Raw genomic sequence first — 26,295 nt, forward strand, 5'->3', positions numbered from 1 at the left:
GGATAGATTCCTCCATCCTATAAGTATGGCCTACATTCTTTGTTCCTATGTGTATACTTTTACATATAGCCATATTAAAAGGCATAGTGTTTGCTTGTGCCCAGCTTACCAAGTGATCCAGATTGCTCTGTATTTACTTGATTGACTGGCCTTGTCCTCTTCATTGTTTATAACTCCCCCAACTTTTGTATCATCTTCAGACTTTATCAGTTATGATTTTATGTTTTCTTCCATTGAAAAAAAATATTATATGATGTAAAGCCAAGAACTATTTCATGCAGGACCCCACTAGAAACACACCCGCTTGATGATGATTCCCCATTAACAACATTTTGAGACCTATCAGTTAGCCAACTTTCAATCCATTTAACATGTGCCATGTTAATTTTATTTTGTTATAATTTTTTAATCAAAATGTCATGTAGCACCAAGTAAAATGCTCAACAGAAATCTAGATATACTATACCAACATTATTATCTTTATCAAATTTTTAATTCACCCCCAAAAAAGATATCAAGTTAGTTTCAAGGGATCTATTTTCCATAAACCCACATTGACTGGCACTAATTATATTACCCTCAATTAATTCTTTATTAATCAAATCCCATATCACACGCTCCATTATCTTGCCCGGATCAATGTTAGACTGACAGGCCTATAATTACTTGGGCCAGCCTCTTTACCCTTTTAAATATTGGCATAGCATTAGCGTTCTTCCTGTCTTCTGGAACTTCTCCAGTGTTCCAAGACTTATTGAAAATCAATAAGCTCTTCTGCCTTCTCTGTTAAAACTCTTGGATGCAAGTTATCTGGACCTGCTGATTTTAAACCGTCTAACTTTAGCAGCTATTGTTTAACATCCTCCTGACATACAAGTGGAATTATTATCATTTTATGATATGAGTACATCAACCACTTCCCCCCCAATACAGAACAGAAGTATTTATTGAACACTTCTGCTTTTCTCTGATTATTGATAATTCTACCATTTCCATCTAGTAATGGACCACTACTATTGTTAAGATTTTCTGTGTACCTCATGTACTTAACACAGTTCTACTTACTTTCCTTAACTCTGCCAGCCATAGATTTCTCTGTGTCCTTTTGCTTCCCTTCCCAGTGCTTCCTTAAAGTGTCAGAAGATGAAGCATAACAGGATTCCTACCTTTGGCACTCAATAATCAGCACAAGAAACCTACTTGCATTTTTGTAAAAATGAGTTACAGTAGGGTTAGGTGCTAGATTCCTATTAATGTGTATGAGCAGCAGCTGCTCAAATGCAGAACTCTATGCACAATTAAATATATATATGTTTCAATCCTCTTTACATCTTTGTTAGAGATCTCTAAAATATCTTCAGTATGAATGAGTCCCTAACATATATATTTTTTTCTAATCTCTCTTTTAGCTCATTAAACTATGATCTTGACCCAGATTTCCTTCCTGTCCAAAGATTAACTAATTTTGTTTTGACATACAGGAAAATATTTAAAGTGGAGTTAAAAACAAATAAGGTCTGTGACAACTGGAAGAAATAGCTTTTTCGTTATTTGTATGCAGCACACCTAATTAATAACCAGTATACTGAAATACATGTCTTTTCAGTTTCTAAAATGCTGCTAAAACTGATAGAAAAGAGAGCGAGAGAGATTGGGAACTGTATAATTATACATTAGTAGAACATGGACACCTAGTACAAACATGCCTTTTTTTATTATACCCACAGTGTGAGGGCAACAAGTCCCATCAGGTTAGGGGTAGTATTTGTTTTCCCCATTAAGTCAGGTAAAGTGATACTGTACGCTGGAAAGAGCAATTCACTCCCCAAAAGCATGTGTTTAGATTAGGCCAAGGGCACGTTTCTTTGGCATTTTACAGTCTATTAAGGGTTCTCTGAAAGTAGGGATTATGTACAAAGCCGGGCATACTATTTTTCCCTTCTCCTTGCTATTGCCTGTTGGTAATTAATGCTGTTTAGGAACAGAAGGGGAAGTGACCCCTGGGAATGTCAGAAGGATTGCCAATGGTAAAAGGTGTGGCTACCTGGAGATTAGTTCCCTAGAGAGTTCATGGGTTTACCGTCTAAGATAATTTTTTCATTAGGAAATTTAAAAAAATCCACTATTTTAGTTGCCCTGGGGAGAGCACCAGTGGGAGTCCTAGTGTAGACAAAACTGCAGGGGTTTCCAAGGTTTTTATCACCATAGCAATTAAACCTAATGTTAGAAGCTGATCTTTAATTGGCATGGGGCAACGTCTCCAGAACCCATTGGAGCCTGCAGTATGGCTCCTGCTGGTGCTACTATCAAGACAGCTCAACTAGTGGTAGCATCAGTGCAATTTTTTTCCCCAATGTGAGAGGCCATCTTAGCTCTGAGTAAATAGCGGTCCTATTTTTGCTTTCTCCTTTTTTCCCTGAGACTGGGCATCCCTCTATCTCTTTTGTAAAATTCTCACCAGGTTGTTCCCTCAATTACAATTTTGGTCTTCAGACTGGAAAAAGGGAAAGAAAAAAAGACTGCTACTCTTATACACTTCTTTGAGAGTGGAATTAAATTCAATATGGTTGAAAGCCTGTAAACTAGGTTAAAAAGCAAATAAACTTTACCTGTTTAAGGTAAATGGCTGATTTTACTGAGAAGCACCATCCCTGGCCATAAAAGAAAGCAGTTAAGTATGTGCTTACATCCATTTCTGTTCAATAAAGCAGTAAGCATTTGCTTAACTTTAAGCATGTTCTTAAGTCCCACTGTCTTCACTGAGACTTAACCATATAGATTCATAGATTCTAGGACTGGAAGGGACCTCGAGAGGTCATCAAGTCCAGTCCCCTGACCAAATACTTAAGTACTTTCTAGAACTGGGACTGGACCTACATTATGTACTCTGCAAAAAGTTCATGCAATTGTGACTGGGCAACGGGGAGCAACTCTCAGAGACAGACTGCCCTTTTTTATCTTATCTTATTCTAGCAACAGTTGCCAAGTAATTCTGCTGGGTTTTCTTTTACACAATTTTGCTGATGTTATTGGGGGAGGGTATGTTCAATAAACAGGTAATTTATCTATCACAGTTATTTTGTTATGGAAATTGTCTGAATTTCTTCAAATAAATAAATTATGCAGCAGCAGGGTTTTTTTTAGAATGTCCTTAATTAACTTAGGATCCTTTCTAGTATGAATTTACTGCTAGTGAAAGACAGGGAATTAATAACCCTGGAGACTGAAGCCCTCTATTTAGCCAAAAACAAATACGCTACTCAATATTGTCACAGTTCCCAGATCAACTGCACCTCTGACCTCTCCTGCTCTTGTTGAGTGCTTTCCACTCCTATCTCAGGTCTTTAGCTGTCACCTGTCTCCAGGTGGAAACATGCAACTCTCCCACTTTCAAACTGGGCCCTGGATTGCAGTCCCCTGGTACTAACTGTGATTTCAGCAGATCTGATTTATACCCAATATCTGCAGGTCTCTTCTCTTCTCTGGGAGCAATGACAGGGTAAGCAGTGACCAACCTGCCTCCTTAAGGCAAAGTCCCCATGTGGAAAAAGGTTAAACACCTGGCAGAGCTAGATATGCATATAACCATTTTCCACGTGCGGACCCTGGTAGGTCTACAGACTCTTCTGCAGACCCCCCTCCCTGTCAATGCCCACTGATAACTTCTCGGACAGCCCCTGGCAACTTACCCTCCTTTGCAGAAATCAAGTCACTTTTTAACTGTTTGCAGCCCTTTCATCAGTTAACTCCCAAATCTGGCAAAACAAGATTTGCAACTCAATGGAGCCAGGGTCCTTGAAGATAACAGCTTGCCCTACTGTCTTTCAAGAGTGTGCTTGGATATTCTTATCTGGGAAGCCATTCTGCCACTTTACTGTTTGCTCCTCTCACAGCCCCCTATTAAGTTAGATCAATACAATCATACAAGAAATTCTACTAACCCATCATAGATATACAATAACTTTTCTTTACTGACAAGGTCACTTACAACAGCCATACCATTATTACATAAGAGTATTAATAGATTAATACATAGTCACTTCTTGTCCATCACAAATATTTCTATCAGTGATGTGCAAGTAAATATAAATCCACTGTTAATAAAATTTCGAGATGACACAAACATTGCCAGAGTGGTAGATAATGATGAGGAAAGGGAAGTCATATGGAGCAAATTGGATCACCTGGGGACTGTTCAAACAAATGCATTTTAATGTAGCCAAATACAAGGTCATGCATCAAGGAATAAAGAATATAGGCCAGACCTTCAGATAGGGGATTGTTTCCTGGAAAGCAGTGATTCTGAAATAAAATTTAAGAGTCATAGTGGACAAACAATTCAACATGAGCTCCCAGTGTGATGCTGTGCCAAACCAGACTAATAATCCTTGTATGTATAAAGAGGGGGTTTTACCTCTGTATATAGCCTTGCAAGATTGATATTGGAACACTCCAGTTCTGGTGCCACATTTTAAAAAGATTATTTGAGGGCTGGAGTGCTTTACAGTGGACTGAAGGAGCTCAATCTGTTCAGTTTATCGCAAAGAAGAGTAAGAGGTGACTTGATCACTGTGCAGAAGTACCTTTATGGGGTGAAGAATACCAAGCTCTTTAATCTAGCAGAGAAAGGCATAACAAGAACCAGAGACTGGAAGTTAAAGCCAGACAAATTCAAATTAGAAGGCACAATTTTTAACAGTGACGGTGATTAACCACTGGAAATGGTGAATTCTCCATCTCTTGAGGTCTTCAGATCAAGACTGGATGATGCCTTTTTGGACAGTATTCTTTAGTCAAACACAAGTTATTGGGCTCCGTCAAGAGGTAATAGTGAAATTCTATGGCCTGTGTTATTCAAGAGTTCAGACTAGATGGTCTCTTCTGGCTTTAAATACTATGTAACTATGAAAAAAATACAACATAGGGAGCAGCAGAACAAGTTTTCCCCACAAACTAGCAGACCAGTGATTCTTAACCCTTACCAATAGGGACAACCTTTGCGGGGCTAGGAATGGAATTAGCCAACTCCATCCTGGCTTTCTCTTTTGAGACTGCTAGCCAAGTTTCAGTGCATAAACTCTACAAAAGTGATGGGTGCTACAGAAAACCTTTGGCAAACAAGCAGGTACCAATCAGTGGCAACCACAACGGAGTTTTCTGTAGCGTGGACAAATGTCCACTAAGGATTAGCCTGAAACAAAACTCATTTCACACAGACAACAAACAGCTATCATAGGTTCTGATTTTGAGAGGAGTGCCTCAAAAACATTAAAGTCAATATGTAACTATTACATCTATTTTTGTGCAATTTGTCTGCTCACATTAAACAACTGCAAACTTGTCCAATAAAAAAGGAATTGTTTCCACTGAAGGATTACCAATCCCTTTATATCAGAGGTCCCCAAAATGTCCCACCCAGCCCATCCCCGCCCCCAGCTCTGCTCCAGTCCCACTCCCAGCCGCGTCCCTGGCTCCCGTCCCCAGCCGCAGCGTGGCCCCGGTCCTAGCCCCCAGCCGCAGCTGCAGCTCTGTTCCCAGCCCGGGGCCCAGGCTGGGGGCAAGGTCGGGAGCGGAGTCACACCTGGCCGTGGCCCCAGCTGCCAGCCCCCACCACAGCCCGGCTGCGGCTCCGCCCCCATCCCCAGCCTCAGCTCCGCTCCTGGCCCCAGACGTGGCCCTAGTCTCAACCCCCTTCCTGCCCACTGCCCCCAAAGCCACATCACCACTCCTGGCCTCAGCTCAGAGGGAGAGGAGTATGGGGGGGGGGGTGTCAAAAGTTTTGGGACCTCTGCTTTATATGAATCTAGTTCAAAATTGTGCAAGCAATTTTCCAGCCAACTCTATGGCACCCTATTTGTAAGCGTTTTATTTTAGAAAATATCTTACACAGATGAAGTAACACTAATAGTATCTTTGGTGTATTACCTTGATTTCTTCAGGTTTAGGGCTCCCTAATCCATCTTCCACCTCCATTTTAAATTCTGTGAGCTGTGTGGGAACCATGTTGACCATAGGACTTTCCATCATCCCCAATGCTGTCACAGTCTCTGAACTTATTCCATCTTTATAGTTCATCACTGGGGAAAAGGCAGGATGTTGCTCCAAGGAAGGGGGTGTTGGGAACATCCTTTGCAGATCTGCCACAGCTAAGCATCACAAAATAACCTACTGTTAACCATTAAAAAATAAATTCTGCATAACTCTTCAATGAGACCCCATAAAGAGAAGGACTCCAACTCAGCACTGGCTTTTTTGATTTGTTAAAATCAAGCAAACAGACTGCAGATCCTCCCCTGCTTCCACACCAGCGTAAATCTAGACTAACTCCATTAATATAATTTATACAGAGTACAGAGTCCTATGGACACTTTTCAAGTTTATTGTTCAATTGAAACACATACATTTGAGTATCAGAGGGGTAGCCGTGTTAGTATAGGATGTTCAATATTCAAATATGCTGTGATAATAATAAAGAAAGCTTTAAGAAAATAGATTAAAGAACAGTATTGGGGATTTGACCATAGTTACTGTTAATAACTAAGTGGGATCCAGAATATTTTTCTTTCCTTTTTAGTATTTCACGACACAAAATCCTAAAATCAGAACTGGCTAAACTTCTGATGAAGTGCGAAAAACTTTTGCACTGACTAACAGTATGTAAACCCATTTTGGTCCATGTTGTCATAATCCAATGAAAACAGATCTGAGACTATTGCTAGTGCCATCTTGGAACATCTTGATTAGAAATTCTGCCTCAAGGCATCTAAAAAAATAACAGGCAAGTCCCAGAGGATGCTGCAATATGCATTTTGCACCACAGCCACCAAGGCAGGAAAAATCATATAGGATTTAATTATCTCTAAATAAATTAACACGGTGTAATAATTCATCCTATATTTCCCATTAATTTTAAGTGAGAAAAAATACTGAAATGCTTAATAAAGTGAAATGTATTGTATAAACCCAAATGGAAATCACTGTAAACTATTACACTTTCCCCCAACCCCTTCTTTCCATTTCCTCCCATAACGGATTTATTTTTCATAAAATTCAGAATGTACTGCTTTTTTAATTTTAAGTAGCTCAGATATCCTTTTGACGTAATGCTGCAATCTGATGAATTCATTGTTAAAAATACTGAGATCATATAATAATAAATTCCCATATCACCTTCCCCTACACAAAACCCATATACTGAACCAGTGTTTCTGACAGACTAAATGCTTCATTTCATTTCCAGGCCTTTTTCTGTCCAGTAAAGCACTACAAATCTCCAGACCTATCTGACAGGATATATTCTTTAAATTTGTACTCCATAGCTATTATACATTTTGTGCAGTCCAAAGATGACAGTTATGTTTGATTTAAAATTGCTACTAAGTATTGAAATCTTTCCATGGGTTTGATTTGGATCAGCTGATCTCTCTGCTTTTCAAGTAATGGAAGCAGAGAGGAGTGCTTTAGCATCATTTGGTGAGCAGTGGTGCTAAAATGACATTTAGTCAGCAGGGCTTTGCTATGATGTATCAGGCATTTCAGTTCCTCACAGATGTTGTCATGCATCACTAGCTAGTGTCACAGGGAAACAGAGAGCGGATTAAGAGGGGAAAGCACAAGGGGTACAGTGTATCCATTTAACTTATTCCATACTGCTCTGTATTATGCCATTTTCTTATATCTTTTAGTTCCACTTTGCAAAATTCTGCAGTGCAGATATATTAAAAAAATCCCAAAATGTTTAATTAAAAAGAAAAACTACAGCAACTGGCTGTCAAGCATTACTCATTTTCATATGTGTCATGCTTGAGAAAGCTTTGCATATTTTAGAAGGCTATGGTCCTACTAAAGCTGTCAAAATCCAATCTCTGTATACTTCATACTTCTACATTTGAGTAAATCAGCACTGCTTTTATGGGTCCATAAAACTCTCTGACTCATCCCTATGACACTGTGGTTTTTCCTCTCAATTTGTTCTCATTACCAGCTGAAGTTAATGAGAAGGCATTAAAGAATGATTTGCAATGGAATTTGATTCCTCTTAAAGTAGCCACACTCAGTCAGACAATTTTTTTCTCTTTTAAGACAAGTAATTTGTAGTTCACAATCTGGTTTGTTAGTATCACACGAAAATTATTCCGTCCCACTTCATGCACACACACAAAAAAGAATGCCATTTACACGAATGAAGCACAAAAACATCATTAGACCTCACAGCAGTGAAAACTACAATTTCCTGTAGTTGCTGGCACAATCCTTATGAAAAAGCTATTCTGATTTTATTGTCCATATTACATTTTCAGTATACCAAGTGCCAATAGTCAATTCCTCCCATTGATTTCACAGGTAATAGCCAGCTCTAAACAAACAGTATAAAGGTATACTGGCCTGAGCTGCACAAGCAGCATTTCCCCTATTCTAAATGTCTATTGAAGACCAGTCTAAAGAAGATCTCTGTGTAAGCCCAAAAGCTTGTCTCTTTCGCCAACAAGCATTGGTCCACTAAAAGATATCACCTTATCGCTCTAATATTCTGGGACCAATATGGCTATCACAACACTGCAAACATATAAATATATATGAATGATTTGATAATGGTGCAGCTACTAACTGAGTGTAAATATTAATTGAGAATATAAGGATGACTTCTAAAGGAAGATATATAACAACTTCCTTTAATCCTTACAACCAAAGGCAGAAATATCAAATAAATGACATCTCAGAGCTCTGTAGACCAATTTTAGAAATACTTACACAAAGATTTTCTTATGGGGCAATTCATTGCCCTGGTTTAATATTAGCCTCTAGTACTTACAGAAGAGCTGGAACGTATTGGGTCTTAACCTGAAAAGGACAGTTACCTGTTCCGTAACTGGCGTTCTTCGAGATGTGTTGCTCAGGTGGAATACACCTGAGCAATCACTCGAAGAAGAACCAATATTACAAACTTCTTATAGAAATGGGGAGATGGTAGTTATGGGGATACTTCAGCTATGAACAAAGCTGCGGTCACTCTCTTACTTGGTGGATAAGGTACTGCTGTTCTTCCATCCTTCCCCAGAGGGCGTTCCTCAGCTCCTGCTGGAGGCATTTTTGATGACCGCAGAGCTGGTGATACAGCCTAAACACAGGTATTTACATGATATATTAAAATCAGAATAAAAAACATTAAAATTAATTATTTTAAACATTCAGAAAATCACCTAGTCTTAATAAGGCAATAGTTAAGGGCTTTTCATTGTCTTTTTTTAAACCATCTACTTATTTTTTTCGGCAATTTGAATTTATTTAATCCTTTCTTTCAACTTTAGTAGATAGATTCTAGGTGCCTTTAACATATACTAAAAATACAATCATACACTCAACTTAAAATTAACAATGCTTTTCTATTTGCATCCATATTTGGATTACTATAAGGGAAAATAAAAGCACTGGGAATGAAGTCCTCTAGTTATCTTGTGCTGTCTCTGTTGCAGCAGAGCACAGAATACTGTGCATTCGACAGTGACACACATTGGACACTGCTCAACATATAGCAATATTAAGGCAGGTAAAATGTTACATCAACATCACCCAACAGTGTAATTTTAAGGAAGATGGCATAAATATTGGATGATGTTTGACAGCATAGCCTTCTAGAATTGATTTGCTTAGCAGCTACTGTAGCGAAAGTGTAGTGGGCGTGAGCCCATGTAATTCTGTAACACAAATGAGTGCAACTCAGCACTCATTAAAGTTAACTTCACTTAGCAACCTCCGGCAGAAACGTGGCAGACAGCAACTAAAATAAATGTAAAGGACCCATTCTCTAGCTTTTCATATCCCACTAGGCCTGAAACAAAGCTTTACATATTTGAGGAAGCTGATCCTTTAACTTCAAAAGTTTGCATGGCTTTTGAAGACTGCTGCTATTTTATCTCTGTACAGCACACGCTTACATCTCTGTAAGCGATGTTTCTGAAAATGCCAATGTGACATGGCAGAAAAGGCATGCCAACAGCCAGGAAAGAGAGCAATAATTTTTATCTGCATTCTCAACTATGTCCTTTATGGGTGAAGTAAAGGGGTGAAATGAGAAAAGGAGGTGGTAAATAATTTGTGCTATTTGAAAAGACCTTCAGAAAGGGGGCATGGGCCTTTTAAACTACCTCATCTACCTCCAGTCACTTCAGGATCAGCTTCTGTGTCATTATAAATGGATTTGATTAAGCTTTAAAGCAGTAATTGGTGTTTATTCTAAGCTTTGCCTTTTTTGGAACCTTGACTTTCCCAGTAATTGGTATAGTGCTGCCTTTTCTTTTATCTACTATAACAATATAATGTACATGGTGAACTTATTCTTCTTATAACCACTTCACTTTTGCACAAAGAATGGAAAAAGTCTTGTTTTGGGGAACTATTGAAATATATTGTGATTGATTGTATTTTCTCCTTTGGGTAGCTTCTCAAACAAGACAGAGGACTAGATTCTCAGCTGATATTTACAAAGGAAACCAAGATCTCCTTTAAAACTTACAAACACAAACCTTTAATGCCAGGCTAAAGAGTCTCCTAAACTAGATATACTCAGTCCAACTAGAGTATTTTGCTTGAGAAGATTTTTGGTAATCTGTCTCTGTAATGACTGTGACTGACAGATTAAAAAAAAAACACCTTCTCAATCAAAATACTGAATTTGTGTTGCAGCAGAATTTCAGTGCGTTTTAGAGACAGTCCACCATGCCATTGCGAGCAGCCACAAGTTATGACAAATATTGTTGAGGACTGCAAAATGACTCCATTTCCTGGAGGTCTTTGTGCCTTGAACATCATTGATAAGAATGATGTGGCTTGGCTTGGCTTGACCGGATTGCATACACCAAATAATAATACTGTGACTAACAGCGGCCTTTCCCCCCCAGCAGCACATGGACAGCATCTGTGATTCTGTCACTTTGAGAAAATTTGCTGTACTGCTATCTGTGTGGTCCTCCCATATGTCCCAGAATTTCACGCACTGACTTTTCCCCTCCCCAATGGAGATCCTTAAACAGCTTCTCCAGTTGCTCTCAACTCTACCTGGTCATAAATGTAGATCTGTCTACCTGACATCTCTCTCAAACCCATGCAATGATTGCTCCCTCCCTGGCTTCCAACAGCATCATTCCTTGGTTGCTGACGTCCTGTCTAGAAGCTACTCAGTGTAACTCTGTACAGACTTACGCCAAGCTCATCTTCATCAGAATTATCAAAGATATTATCTAAATCATGAAGTGATGGAGCCAGATCTGTCACCTGTGTGAGGCTGCTAGAGCCAACTCGGCCTGCAGCACAATCCTGCCGGGTATCTGTGGAAAACAATGGAAATAAAGGCTTAAGAAATAGGAGACAGCATGTGAAAGACATAAAACCACTGTCTTTGTCATCACTCAATTTCAAAAACAGGCAAGAATCACTACAAACCAGTTCTCATGTTTTGAAATGTATCTCAGAAATAGCCTTCTAGTGTTTCAACTAAAATTTCCGGTCAAATGCTGAAGGTCAACCATAAAATAATAAAATTAGATGCTAATCAACTTTACTAAATTCCAAAATGTTTGGTGTTACTGTAAAATGAACAGAAAAATACCCAAACTAAATATGAAATTATATTAACTCTTTAGCTGGTTTTTATTCTTTTGTCTCATAATAGATAACCAGGTATATTTTTCATGTTACATGAAAACTTTCAGAATAGAATTCTGATCTGAGATTTAATCTGTTAGGTAAAAAAGAAGCTTTTCTTTTTAACAGAGTGATCACACAAGCTTGTACTCACCAGCTTTAGGAGCAGAACTGAAAATAGACATGGCATCTTTCCCATCAGGCACCGGTGTGGAATGACCTGTTGTGGGGATCTCCTTGGTACCTATTCCATCTTCTGACTACACAAAGAATTCAGTCACATAGAAAAATTTATCATTTAAATGCAAAAAGTGTGGGAAACAAAGGCAAAAGTAAAAATTAGAAAGAATGGATGAAACGTGAGACTTCCAGTCCACTGCTGCTTTCTATTTTTATTATTAGCCAAGCAGCAGCAAACTCCAACAAAATGTTTTAAAGCAAGATCAATACTGCCCTTCTTCATACCTAACACAAGCTAGTTAGACTGCTCAGCTGCTAATTACCATTTAATTTACTTTCAAACATTAATTCAGACCCCTGCCGCTCACAATGAACTTCCAAAAATGTCAACATGATATTATTAAATTTTACTTTTTGCAAAACTTATTTTGTTCAGTTTGGCAGAGAGAAGTTCTCTGAAATTTAAAGCTGTGCTCCCGAAGGACCTTATCATATTTATAAAAGTTTCTCACAGGCATGCTGTACAAGCACTTTAGAGATCTTTGTCCATATCTGGGCTTGTTAACTAACAAGATACATCTCCTCCTCTGGAAATTTCCGTACAATCCTGACTTTGATTCTGAGGTAAAAGGAGCTTGTTGGTCTCATCCTAGTGCCAATGGCCAAATCACAAACCCACTGCACGATTTGGCATGGGTGGTTCAAGAATTGGAACAACAGGCATGCTGCAAGCCATGACTGAGGGGCATGAGAGGTAAAAGAGAAAGCTTGCCCCATAACTGTCTTTTATATTCCCAACCTTACTTAGTGCTATCAGGACTTCACCTTGATAAGCACAAAAAAATCTTTGAAAGGAGAAAAAGAGAACACGGACATTCATAATTTATCTTACATATCAAGAATAACATGAAATGATATTCCATCATTTACAAAGGCTCCCATCTACATACATCAGTTTATTTGAGTAGTCAAAATAGATAAGCAGACTGCTTAATTTGTTGAGAACATACACCTCCCAAATATGAACTACAGTGGAGGAATTACCTAGAGAAACAAATAACTGAAGTGAACTGCCAGACAATGAGATAGCACTACAGGGAGTCAGAGGCACTGGGAAGGAGAAATATCCTAAAGGTGTAAAAGCAGATGGCCCAGAATGGTGATCAAATGGATCTCTCTTATGTGGAGGGACGGGTGTGAGGAGATGTCAAAACCAACAAAGCATTAATGTTACTAAGCCATGCAGTAGAAGACTGAATGAGTCATACTCAAGGCAAGAAAGATGAATTCAGGCTAGAGAGATGTGCTCTGTTGTGAGCTAAATATGTCAATTGTTGCAGATAAGAACCTAAAAAAATTGCAGCCAATTCCTTCGTCTCTATAAATTGGAACTACAGAAATATAACATAATGAAATATTTTATTCCTTAGTTTGACTCTGGGTTCTGCTGATGGCCAAAACAAAGGTATGCAAGTATGAAACATATCTTCGTAGTTTAAATGGGATCTAAGGGATTAAGCCAGTAACTACTAACTTGGACATGTCACACTGATACAATATATTTCTCTATGAATAAGCAGGTATGAACTGAATTTGTGCTCAAAGATATATCCTGTTAGTGCACTCTTTGGGGAAGGCATTGTGTCTTCTTATGTTTGTACAGCACCAAGGGTGCTATTATAATATAATAAATGCAATAACAACAACAACATGTCCCTGGTCTGATATGGTACCTTATTCTTTTTCAGAGGATCTTTCTCAGTCCCCAGTTTGCATTTTTTATTGCCAGTGAAACTGTATTTTATGTCACCATCTTCAAAAGTATAAGGATCACTAACATCTCCCAGGCCTTCTCCAGGCTGCTGTATTAGAGGCAAGGGGTCAAGATAGTTCAGTGTCTGCACTGGTTTGTTGTCTTCTAAAATTTTAAACCGCTTGTTGGGTTGTGCTAAGAGTCTGTGGGAGGGGGAAAAAAGCCATTATGAAAAACAAATATTCCATACAAGCCAAAAATAACAGCACTGCAGATTCATAGATTTTTCTCACACAAGTACAGTCAGTACTACTCCTCTCTCTGTCTGGCTGAAATACATTTTTTTGTCCATTGGAACATGCATTTTCTTCCACTAATGTTAAACAGCTGCTCACTGTATTGTCAACTTCAATGCTGGGCCAATGAGAGAATGAATCTTGTAGGCAGAAAATAGATAAATCAAAATTCCCTGAAGCACATGTAACATTTCAGTCTGTCATATCAGTTTCAGTAATGACTACTAGAGTTAAGTTTGAAGTAACTTAAAAACTCCTCTCTAATGATATTTTTTATAAACTTAACACTTGAATTATCCTTTGGGCTACCACTTACATAGTCCAAACCAAAATGTGTTTTTTTGTTTTGTTTTATTTTAAGTTTGTGCAAATTCCATTTAGACTTAGGTTAGGTGAGTGGGGGAAAAGATACTTTTCCCATTTAAAAAAAAAATCAACTTTTGTTGAAGACAAAACTATATATGCATCACATATTTTTCACTGAGAAAGTCATTTGTTAAATTTACTTTTTTTAAAGTAAAATCTAAGTGATTACATATTTTCTCTTATGCATATATGGGAAAAAAAATCTGTTAGTGTTTTAGGTCTTGATGCTATTCACATTAAAATCAATGGTAACGCTCCCATTGACTTCAGTGATGCAAGATCAAGTACTTTGTGACAATACTGATTTCATTACTTAAGTGTTGTGCAGTGACTAGATTTTATGAATATAGTATATGGAGTAGTGAGGTTTTATAACTTACAGAGCTAGACAAGCCACAATTTCCCAGTGCTACAAACGGGGGTTTTCTTTCTTTTTCTTGTTAAACCCCACCAATAATGCAACTTTAAGGTTGCAATCTTGAACAGCAACAATAACCCCCCCCCCCACACACACACACACTAAATACAAGAGGTAAGAGGTCATCTTAATTCTGCCACAGTTGCATTAATGTAGATTTTAAAATCTATTATGTCTCTTACACAGCCCAACACAAAAAACACAAATGAGAGACAAAGCATACTAAATTTCCACATTTCTATCTATATTTTTAATGCTAGTGCCAACTGAAGGAGTCACTGATGCTACATATTGATTTCTTATATTTGTTGTGCAGGTTTAATGAGCATGACAAATAAGTGAGGAATTGACATTTAAAATGTATATTTATAGGTATTTTCCTACCATGTAAGATCTTTGCCACATCGTTAGTCTCTCGACTACATTTCTGCTGTTGTTTACACCGATGCAATCCCAAAAGCTTTCATATCTAATGGGACTGCATGGCTGTAACTGAGTGTAGAATTTGGCCTTCTGATTGTAATTTAATAAAGACAATGGTCACTCAAGATTGTATTTACCTTTTCAGTGCAGTGCAGTCTGAGTTTACCTCCATCTTGGCATCATATCTCTCACACCCGAGCTCTGGCGGCTTGAACTCTGGATCATCACTTGCTGGGAGAACATAGCTCTGCCACTTATCTGATGACTCATTGTTCTGAATGATCCCACAATATAAAGCTGTCTCACTGACCTCTGTCATCAGAGGCAGCCTCTGTCCAACAAGAACTGTCCTATCATCTAGACTGGGCAATGGTTGGAGCTCTAACCCATTACCATAGAGTGCTGGGTTCACAGCAACTGAAGGTGGGTCCAAATTTTCTGCTTCCTGACCTCTTGGCTGGGGGCTAAGTGTGGGAGGCAGAGGGGAGGTGGGGGAATGGGGTGAATCCATGGGATTCAGATTAATTTGTTTGCTTGGGTTTCTAGAGGGTATGGATAGCTGCTTCTCATATTTCCTGGAGTTAGTGACTTCCAAAGAGGGCTCCATCCCTACCAACCCCAGCTTCTGCCCTGATGTGTCCTGTTCCATGCATAGCTCTTCAGTGACAGAGGGCCGATGGTGAAATGGCATCATAGGCCTTTTTTGCAGTTTCTCTCCTTTTTCCTGTCTTTCTGTTGTTTTGTGCTTAGAAGAGGCAGGTGGTGGCAAGGAAGAAGAGGATGATGATCCGACACTGAACCCTGGTTGTGATATCGTTGGGGGACGGCTGGGGCCAACAGCACAGCGCTGTTTGAAAAGCTTGTGCCTGAAACAGGAGTTGGAAACAAGTTACCGTGTGGATTGTGAGGATACATGATCTGATGTAGAACAAAAGCACAGAGCCAAGAAATCTTAATTCTATTCCTGCCTTACTGCAAACTGTAAGTGATCTTGGAAGGGTTACTTATCCTCTCTCTGCTTCAGTTCCCCTGTCTGCAAAATGGGGATAATGACACCTATCTCACACATGCAGTATTTTAGGAGAAAGAATTAATGTTTGTTTAAAATTCTCAGGTGGAAGATAATATAGAAATACCAAGTATTATTGTTTTAACCACTGAAGAGCTGTTTTTCTTCATAACAATACTGAAGCAACACTACTCTTCCTGTATATCTTGAGCATGTGTTGGAAATGATACCATATTGTGTGCTTTAGCTGTGCTCACAGATGCAATGCACAGCAGGTTGCTTTCATGCCATTTTTCCTCCAGACCGGGAGAGTGAGGAGGCACACAACTCATGCCAAATAAGAGGTGGTTGTGCCATACTCATCAATTGCTGAATATTTTACACAGTCCAACCCCCACCCCCAAAAAACTATGAATTTTCATATTGATAGTGACTTTAAATTCTAAGACATCTTGTGCAACAGCAATCCAATATCTTTTAAAATTGGAAGCACAGGAAAGAAATTCAATATCCTAGATGTTGTAGCCATTAAATGGTATTTTCATTATCTCGGAGACAGTCTGTGAAGACCTTGTGATAGCTTCCTCTGCATTCCATGATAACCTTTCTGATAATAGAGTTACACAGTTGGTAGGTAGTACAGTGGGTTAATGCACCAGCTTTTCCTTGCTGGACACTTTGGTTAAAGCAGATTCAAATCAAATTTAAAATAAAGGGTGAAGAGGCTGATGATTTCTGGCTGGCTCTAGTACATACTTCATCACAAAATTATTATAAACATTTGGTACAATTGACTATCTCACCTTGGAAGAAGTTCAAGGCTGGGGCATTATGAACATTGAAAATTAGGATGGAAATGCACTGGATTAGTTGTGCACGCAAACTTGCAGAGTACTTGCCCACACTGCACATGGATCTAGTCTGTACTATGACCTGACAGCTTTCATGGGAACTAAAGTTCAGGAAATTCATCCAAAAATGTAAATATCTCTATAGATATTATATTTAATTAAAAGATTAAAAGACCACAAAAGATTACAAACATACTGCAAAAAATTCCTGAGATAAGAGGGCACAATTATTCTCCATTACTAGAAGAATGCTAGTAGGCAATGAAGTACAAATCATATTCCACAGAGATTACACAATTACATTTACAGACCAGCAAACTTGGAGTTGCAACATTTCAAAATGTTTGTTATCGTAGAGACAAACCAAACCAACTCTAACTAACTCAAACAGGCAACCTTACTGATAGGTCGACTTTACTCAAGTCAACATTTACAAAAGGGATGGTCTTACATTTTTGCTCATTGCAATGGAGTCTTTATACGTAGCTCTTTCCTTTTTGTTTCTAAAGGTTTACCATCATGATCCTCTTCCATTCCCAAGATTACAGCTATGAAGCTAACTTTTAATCAGTAATGAACCTATCCTGGTTATCTGCCTGTGTTCCTACTGAAACACAGAACTCCTCATACTCAATACGCTACTACCATGTACCAGCCAGATTATTCTATTTGTAGTCTCCGCACTTTCTCTCCAAACTATATAAACTTGTGCAAAAATTTCCTGCCACAATGTTTCCAGGTGCTCTGAATTCCTGGGCTAATCACTTCAGTAGTTTCATAAGCAGCACTAGTAATTTTAAACAGATTATTTTGTTTACGATAACCTTATCACTCAAAAATGTGGTGGACTATGGAATTCCACCTAAAAAGCAAAGAGACAGCATTGCACAGCGCACTTTCCATGATGATGGCAACAACTCCACTAAATGTTAAAAGCAGTAACTTGGAAGAAAGAAAATCTGAAGATAAGTTAGGTGTCTAAATTCATATATGCTCTTTCCTCTCTCCTCCACATCTTTCGATGCTGCAAAATGGAGGAGTCAATGATGTTCTATCTGAAAGTTACAGGATTGCCAGTGTTAGATCTTGCTCTCTTTAATTTAACACAAAATAGTTTAAAAAGATTGTGGGCATATGTAGGAACCATCTCATATGCATTTTTGAATGAAGACTTTATGCAGACCGTATGGAACTTTGCAAAAAGTTATAATACTGCAAGTCCCTGTATGTCCTCACCCATTCTATTGGAAGCACTGCTCTATAGTCATGTTCTGAGATGCATGGAACTTTTTAAACTTTAGACATGTTGATTTTTACTTGAGTCAAACTAAATCACTTCCAAACAAAATCCTGAAATATATTTTGCTCCATAAGTTTTCTTCCATCACAAGTTTACTTTAATTAAAGTATATTATTTATGTCAAGTTTTAAAACAGATTTGCTAAGTACTGTTTTTGTAATTACTTCTAATATTTCATCTGTTTTTAAATTCTGCAAAACAGCTAGACAGTAGAAGACACTAAATACTGTAAATCTGAGCAATCATTTAATAATTTCTTAGATTTTTAATATTTAAATATAATAGTTTACACAGGAAAAAAGCTCTAGAAAATAAGACAAACCCTAATTTTAAAAACATCAACTGAATTTATTAAACAGATACAGCTGAGTTAGAATAAAACAACTCAGGCACCGTACAGTGGTGACAAGAATAAATTACATTCCTGTCACTTCCCTGCATATCATTAGAAGATAGCAGGCCAGATCCTCAGCTGGTGTAAATTGATGGAACTAGACTGATTTCCACCAGCTGATGATCTTCCCTTTTATTTTCTATAAGCATGCCTGCTTGTTGTGTAGTGACTCTGAAAATAATTTTATATTGTGTATCAACTTTGCAAGCCTCATTCAACCTGACACAATAATTCTTCTCTTTGCTACCTACCTGGAACAAGAACAACTGACTCTTTGGACCGGATCCACAAAATCCCAAGAAACAGTGTTGCTTGGGACTTCTTCCTCCAGATTTGAAGTAGTAATCTGACTCCTCCTAACGGGAATAAAAATAAATATTATGGAAATTATCACCTCATACAGAATGTCATTTTATTAATAAACTGGAGATCTTGTTGACATTTGTGTATTCCTCAAACATATCTATGCCACACCCAATCCCTTCACCTATGCCTCAGAATTTTGCACATAACAGTCTTTACCTCAGCCAAATATGAAAATTTACTTCTTGATCCACGAAGGGGTATCATGTAGCCTATATCTGGAGTATGAGCAAAAAAATCACAGGGCAGGCAATACATGTAATAATTAAAATTGCATTCGGAAATGTTGTTGAATTGGCCAATGAGGAAATTACATGGAAATAACAGAAGTAAAACTTGTTGGAACATCTAAACGTCATCCCATTGTGAGATATTTTAAACCTCCAGAAATGAAAAGCTAGTTCACTAATAGCAATGCTCCACCATGCACGTTGCAGTTTGAATTACATCCTGCCAAATACAAATATATCCTTCCAAATGTTTACATCTATAAATGAATATAATGTTAAAAATATAAACAGCTATTATTATATTATATTATAATATTATAAACAAATATTAGCAGGCTATTTGTCCTTAGGTCATCTACCCTCCAGACCTAGTAATTTTGTATTTCTAATGTGAACTAATATTTTTTGTCATCAATGAGTTAGCACGTGAGTAACCACTAGAAGAATTTGGCTACATGTGTAAAGCTCAGACAGCCAGAGGTGAAATGAGCTAAATGAGTGAATATACAGCATTATTGTCACTATTACTTGTTCTCAAGCTAAAATAATTGGAAATTGTCTTAGATAACATTATCTTGCATTATTCACTTTGAATAGGGAGGTATAGGAAATAATGAGGTAGCATCTAAGGCAAAACTAGCAAGTTTTTAAGTGTGACAGCTGTACTGTTATCAACAAAGAACATGAGCAGAATTATTCCCTTACTTGGATTGTGACCTGTTGAGAATGCATTCCTTCCAGACTCTGTGGACCATATGATTGTGGAATTTTGGAGGAATCTTCCCTGATTTCTTTGGACTGTGCAGAGTGACTGCCCCCTCCTGTGAAGCTGAATGGCTGACAGAGCTCTGAGTACCTCCACTTTCACCTGCAAAAAAAAAAAAAAATATAAATAAAAAAAAATCAAACAGGATTGTAGACATGAGTAACAGCAGCTATAACATTAGTTTTTCCTGGAAGGGCTTTTCAACTTATAGGTTGATGAGTTTACAAATGCTTGAAGCTTAGAACAGGTTAAGAGTGTCACCAGCTATGAAAAGATCAGTAAACTATAGCCACAAGCAAAACTTGTGTCAGCACAGCAGAAACGGCACTAGGGAATGGAATTGTGTGATGTAGTTTTTCACTGTTGCTGGCTATTAAGTTTAACTTGCAGAATCTTTCGTGGTCTTGTTAAAACAACAACTCATCACAAGATACATGGTTCTATAAGAAAAGGCATCTACAGTATTAAATCACACCAGATTGTTTACTTGCACCAGCTGTACTAAACATGCATTGATACAAAGAGAAGCAGCAAGTTTTAAAACAAGAGGCAAAGAAGGCATGAATGGATTATTGAGTGATAATACTTGCTCACATTTGGGGACGGAATTTTCACTCTCATTTTCTTTCTGTGCTTGATTTGCAACATTAGCGTAGATTTTGGTAGAAAATCTTAACCTTTAATTGAACTTCTTTAGTATTCACCACGACAACTGAACATACACTAATAATAGGCTATTAGGTGATATTCAAGACCCTTTCTGACAATACTGCCTGGCTGGTGGAGAAAGAGTGAAAGTGGTATTACAACCTTAATCACCACCACCTAAGGATTATGATCTTTATTTTGCACTTCATTTCTTTTCACCAGTGGAGTAAAACCTTGTTACTCACAGTATGAGCAAATGTTTCTATTGTTCATTGAGAGAGCTGTTTGGATAGTCTGAGACCCTAATATAGTCAGCTTTAAAACACAGACTGGAACAGCAGAGGGAGCTGTAAGTTCATTTAGCCTGTTGGATGCATAACACTACACTCTACCTTCTTTGCTGGTCTGAGCATAATGATAGGAAGCTTTTAACAAGGTCAAATCTCTGTACAGAACTGTTTGTCCTTATGTCTGACACAATTTAAGAAGCCTTAGGAATAAAACACTGAAAATAGTCACCATTTCACTATATCAGAAGAAAGAAATCTACTGGTTTCTCTCTATGATTTGGTTTGCAAGCTACAGTTGCTACTCTGTGTACAGGTTTTTTAACTCAGTTTCCTGTACGATTCCTGGTGATTGCAGATGTCTCTCTAGTAAGTTCAGATATTGTTTCTTGTTTCTCCTTTCTTAAAGGAAGTGATTGGAAAAGCAGCAATCATTAAAATCAAAGCATTCCCTGACTCCCTAAAACAGGGGTGGGCAAACGTTTTGGCCCAAGGGGCATATCTGGGTATAGAAATTGTATGGCGGGCCATGAATGCTCACGATATTGGGGTTGGGGTGCAGGAGAGGGTGAGGGCTCTGGCTCGGAGTGCGGGCTCTGGAGGCCAGAAATGAGGAGTTCAGGGTGCGGGAAGGTGCTCCGGGCTGAGACCGAGGGGTTCGGAGGGCGGGAGGGGGATTAGGGCTGGGGCAGGGGGTTGTGGCATGGGGGGTTGGCGCAGGGATGCAGGCTCTGGGTGGCACTTACCTCAAGCAGCTCCCGGAAACAGCAGCATGTTCCCGCTCCAGCTCCTATCCAGAGGTGCAGCCAGGCGGCTCTGCTGTGCGCTGCCCGTCTGCAGATGCTGCCCCTGCAGCTTCCATTGGCCGCAGTTCCCGGCCAATGGGAGCTGCAGGGGTGGCACTTGGGGCAGGGGCAGCATGCGGAGCACAGCCCCCTGGCTGCCCCTATGCATAGGAGCCAGAGGGGAGACATGCCACAGCTTCCGGGAGCTGCGCAGAGCAGCCCCCGATCCTGCTCCCTGGCTGGAGCGCCAGAGCAGGACAAGCCCCAGATCCCGCTCCCCAATGGAAGCTTGAGGGCCAGATTAAAACGTCCGTGTGCAGTAGTTTGACCACCCCTGCACTAAAGTCTGTGGCTGTAGTAATGTATTTTGCTTGTTTTAAAATACATCATAATGTTGGTTTTGAACTTGACAGATCAGTGATGAAAAGCATCTTGACTGAATTAAACTGGATTAACCCTTCCAGTTTAGCAAATTCATTCTGCCGCTGGTGTCAGAATACATTTTCATAAACCACACTCTGGTACTGGTGTACTCTGTGATAATACCAACATCCAAAAACAACACAGTTACAACTATTATGAGGTACTAGTGGCCAGGTTATCAGCACACAAACTCTACACTTGAGTGTGTGACTTGATATGATCCAACATTTTGCAGTGCATTTTTAGAGGCCTGTTGCATATTTTTCACTATATGATGTGTGCCTAGATAGGAGAATATTATTTATATATATTATATATATAAATTATATACACACACACACACACACACACTGACATCATTAGAGCTGCTCTTTCTTTCTTTCTTTCTTTCTTTCTTTCTTTCTTTCTTTCTTTCTTTCTTTCTTTCTTTCTTTCTTTCTTCCTTCCTTCCTTCCTTCCCTCCTTCCTCTCTCTCTTGCCTTATGAAAAGCCCAAAGTATCACTCTACTACTTCCTCATTCTTACTTCCATTCCTTTTGGTTGTTCCCTATAAACAGCTCATTTTTAGCTGGTGAGATTACTTGTGACATCTCAGCTAAATCAGCCAATCATCATCATCTCCTTCATCTCCTAGTTCATTTGCATTGTATCTTAGTATTTTAGAATACTTAACTTTTTAAAAATTAAACCAAACTTTAGCTCTATTTTTAGATGGCATGTCACCTACAAAAACACCCAACTCAAAAGACTATACTTATCTCTTACTGTAGACTTATCAGAGTCTATTATCTGTTTCTACTTTTGAATCTGTGCACAGCAAAATTTGGATAGAAAAACGTAGATGTTGTTTGCCACACAGAGATTCAAATGAAGAGTCAGAAAATTGACTCTCATATATGGTAAGATATATATAAACAGGATATTACAGTTAATTGAGATACGAGGTAATATCATATACCCCTCCAACCCCAAACTATTTAAACTAAGAGATGTGTGTGTGTGTGTGTGCATATAGGTTCAGAAGAGCACATAAACACACCTATAAACATACACATAGATATGGTATACAGATATACAGTACTCATATGAGATGGTCGCGTTCAGGATCTTGACAAAAGGAAGAAAGGAGAGCAGCAGAATACGGAACCTGGACTTCAGAAAAGCAGACTGACTCCCTCAGGGAACTGATGAGCAGGATCCCCTGTGAGGCTAATATGAGCTGGAAAGGAGTCCAGCAAAGCTGGCTGTATTTTAAAGAAGCTTTATTGAGGGTGCAGGAACAAACCATCCTGATGTGCAGAAAGAATAACAAATATAGCAGATGACCAGCTTCGCTTAACAGAGAAATCTTCAGTGAGCTTAAACACAAAAAGGAAGCTTACAAGAAGTGGAAACCTGGACAGATGACTAGGGAGGAGTATAAAAATATTGATCGAGCATGCAGGGGCATAAGCAGGAAGGCCAAAGCACAATTGGAGTTGCAGCTAGCAAGGGATGTGAAGGGTAACAAGAAGGGTTTCTATAGGTATGTTAGTAACAAGAAGGAGATCAGGGAAAGTGTGGGACCCTTACTCAATGGGGGTGGCAACCTAGTGACAGATGATGTGGAAAAATTTGAAAACGTTTTTTGCCTCCATCTTTACAGACAGGGTCAGCTCCCAGACTGCTGCACTGGGCAGCACAGTATGGGGAGAAGGTGAGCAACCTTCAGTGGTGAAAGAACAAGTTAAGGACTGTTTAGAAAAGCTGGACATGCACAAGTCCATGGATCCAGATCTAATGCATTCGAGGGTGCTGAGGTAGTTGGCTGATGAGATTGCAGAGCCATTGGCCATTATCTTACCTCAGGGGAGGTCCCGGATGATTGGAAAAAGGCAAATATAGTTCCCATCTTTAAAAAAGGGAAGAAGGAGAATCTGGGGAACTACAGACCGGTCAGCCTCACCTCAGTCCCTGGAAAAATCATGGAGCAGATCCTCAAGGAATCCATTTTGAAGCACTTGAAGGAGAGGAAGGTGATCAGGAACAGTCAACATGGATTCACCATGAGCAAGTCATGCCTGATGAACCTGATTGCCTTCTATGATGAGATAACTGGCTCTATGGATATTGGGAAAGCGGTGGACGTGATATAGCTTGACTTTAGCAAAGCTTTTGATATGGTCTCCCACGGTATTCTTGCCAGCAAGTTAAAAAAGTATGGATTGGATGAATGGACTATAAGGTGGATAGAAAGCTGGCTAGATCATCAGGCTCAACGGGTAGCGATCGATGGCTTGATGTCTAATTGGCAGCTGGTATCAAGTGGAGTGCCCCGGGGGTCAGTCCTGGGGCCGGTTTTGTTCAACATCTTCATTACTGATCTGGATGATGGGATGGATTGCACCTTAGCAAGTTTGCGGATGACACTAAGCTGGGGGGAAGAGGTAGATACCCTGGAGGGTAGGGATAGGGTCCAGAGTGACCTAGACAAACTGGAGGATTGGGCCAAAAGAAATCTGATGAGGTTCAACAAGGACAAGTGCAGAGTCCTGCACTTAGTACGGAAGAATCCCATGCACTGCTACAGGCTGGGGATTGACTGGCTAAGTGGAAGTTCTGCAGAAAAGGACCTGGGGATTACAGTGGACAAGAAGCTGGATATGAGTCAGCAGTGTGCCCTTGTTACCAAGAAGGCTAATGGAATATTGGGCTGCATTGTTAAGAGCATTGCCAGCAGATCGAGGGAAGTGATTATTCCCCTCTATTCAGCACTGGTGAGCCACATCTAGAATACTGTGTCCAGTTCTAGGCTCCCCCACTACAGAAAGGATGCGGACAAATTGGAGAGAGTCCAGTTGAGGGCAACGAAAATTGTTAGGGGGCTGAGACACATGACTTACGAGGAGAGGCTGAGGGAACTGGGCTTATTTAGTCTGCAGAAGAGAAGAGTGAGGGGGGATTTGATAGCAGCCTTCAACTACCTGAAGGGGGATTCCAAAGAGGATGGAGCTAGGCTGTTCTCAGTGGTGGCAGATGACAGAAGAAGGAGCAATGGTCTCAAGTTGCAGTGGGGGAGGTCAAGGTTGAATATTAGGAAAAACGATTTCACTAGGAGGGTAGTGAAGCACTGGAATGGGTTACCTAAGGAGGTGGTGGAATCTCCATCCTTAGAGTTTTTAAAGCCTGGCTTGACAAAGCCCTGGCTGGGATGATTTAGTTGGGAATTGGTCCTGCTTTGAGCAGGGGGTTGGACTAGATGACCTCCTGAGGTCTCTTCCAACCCTAATCTTCTATGGTTCTATGATATACATAGTAAGAACTTTAGCTATACTGTGCTGTGAACTTTTAAGCCCTGAACAAATTCACAATTAAAATTCATAGAAAAGGTTTACACTTTTTGTATATGTCATATAGCTCACATTCAGCATGTGACTGGACTTCAAAAAAGCAGACTTTAACAAAGTCAGAGAGCTGGTAGGTAAGGTCACCTGACAAGAAAATCTATGGGATAAAGGAGATCAGGCAGTTTCTCAAGGAGACCATATTAAAGACACAACTGCAAACTATTCCAGTCCCAAGGAAAGACAGGAAGAATAGAAGAGGCCAATATGGCTCCATCAAGAGCTCTATAATGACCTGAAAATCCAAAAGGAATCGTATAAAAAATGTAAACATTAAAGACTTGCTAAGGAGGAGTTCAAAAGAATAGCACAAGCATGTAGGGATAAAATCAGAAAGGCTAAGGCACAAAATGAGCTACACCTAGCAAGGGATATAAAAGGCAACAAGAAGAAGTTCTTTAAATACACTAGGAGCCAGAGAAAGATGAAGGAAAGCATGGGTCCTCAACTTAGCAGGGAAGGATATGAGATCAAGAAGGCTAAGCCTATTTTGCTTCAGTCTTCACTAAGAAGGTTAATGGTGACCATATACTCAATAAAATTAATATTAACAACCAGGGTGAAAGAATGCAAGCCAAAATAGGGAAAGAAATGGTTAAAGAATATTTAGATGAGTTAGATATATTCGAGTCTAAGGAGCTTGATGAAATTCATCCTTGGGTATTTAAAGAACTAGCTGAAACAATCTCAGAACTGTTAGCAATTATCTTTGAGAACTAATGGAGGATGGGTGAGGTCCCAGAGGACTAGAGAAGGGCAAACATAGTAGCTAGCTTTAAA

General features: G+C 39.2%; 1 protein-coding gene across 2 annotated transcripts in view; it reads right to left on the reverse strand.

The window, feature by feature from the left end:
• MED13L (mediator complex subunit 13L) overlaps positions 1–26,295 on the reverse strand; it is a 396,084-nt gene that overhangs the window by 55,130 nt on the left and 314,659 nt on the right. The window contains exons 8-15 of one of the 2 annotated variants that reach the window (XM_005303233.5): positions 19,929–20,091; positions 18,882–18,986; positions 15,214–15,942; positions 13,554–13,776; positions 11,795–11,900; positions 11,200–11,324; positions 9,019–9,118; positions 5,926–6,146 (exon numbers count right to left, since the gene is read on the reverse strand). In XM_005303233.5, the coding sequence (XP_005303290.2) occupies positions 5,926–6,146; positions 9,019–9,118; positions 11,200–11,324; positions 11,795–11,900; positions 13,554–13,776; positions 15,214–15,942; positions 18,882–18,986; positions 19,929–20,091 (1,772 nt within the window). The remainder of the gene's footprint in view (positions 1–5,925; positions 6,147–9,018; positions 9,119–11,199; positions 11,325–11,794; positions 11,901–13,553; positions 13,777–15,213; positions 15,943–18,881; positions 18,987–19,928; positions 20,092–26,295) is intronic. The other variant, XM_005303234.5, reaches the window with a different exon arrangement.

The sequence above is a fragment of the Chrysemys picta genome, chromosome 15 (genome assembly GCF_011386835.1).
Source record: "Chrysemys picta bellii isolate R12L10 chromosome 15, ASM1138683v2, whole genome shotgun sequence".
Taxonomy (NCBI): domain Eukaryota; kingdom Metazoa; phylum Chordata; order Testudines; family Emydidae; genus Chrysemys; species Chrysemys picta.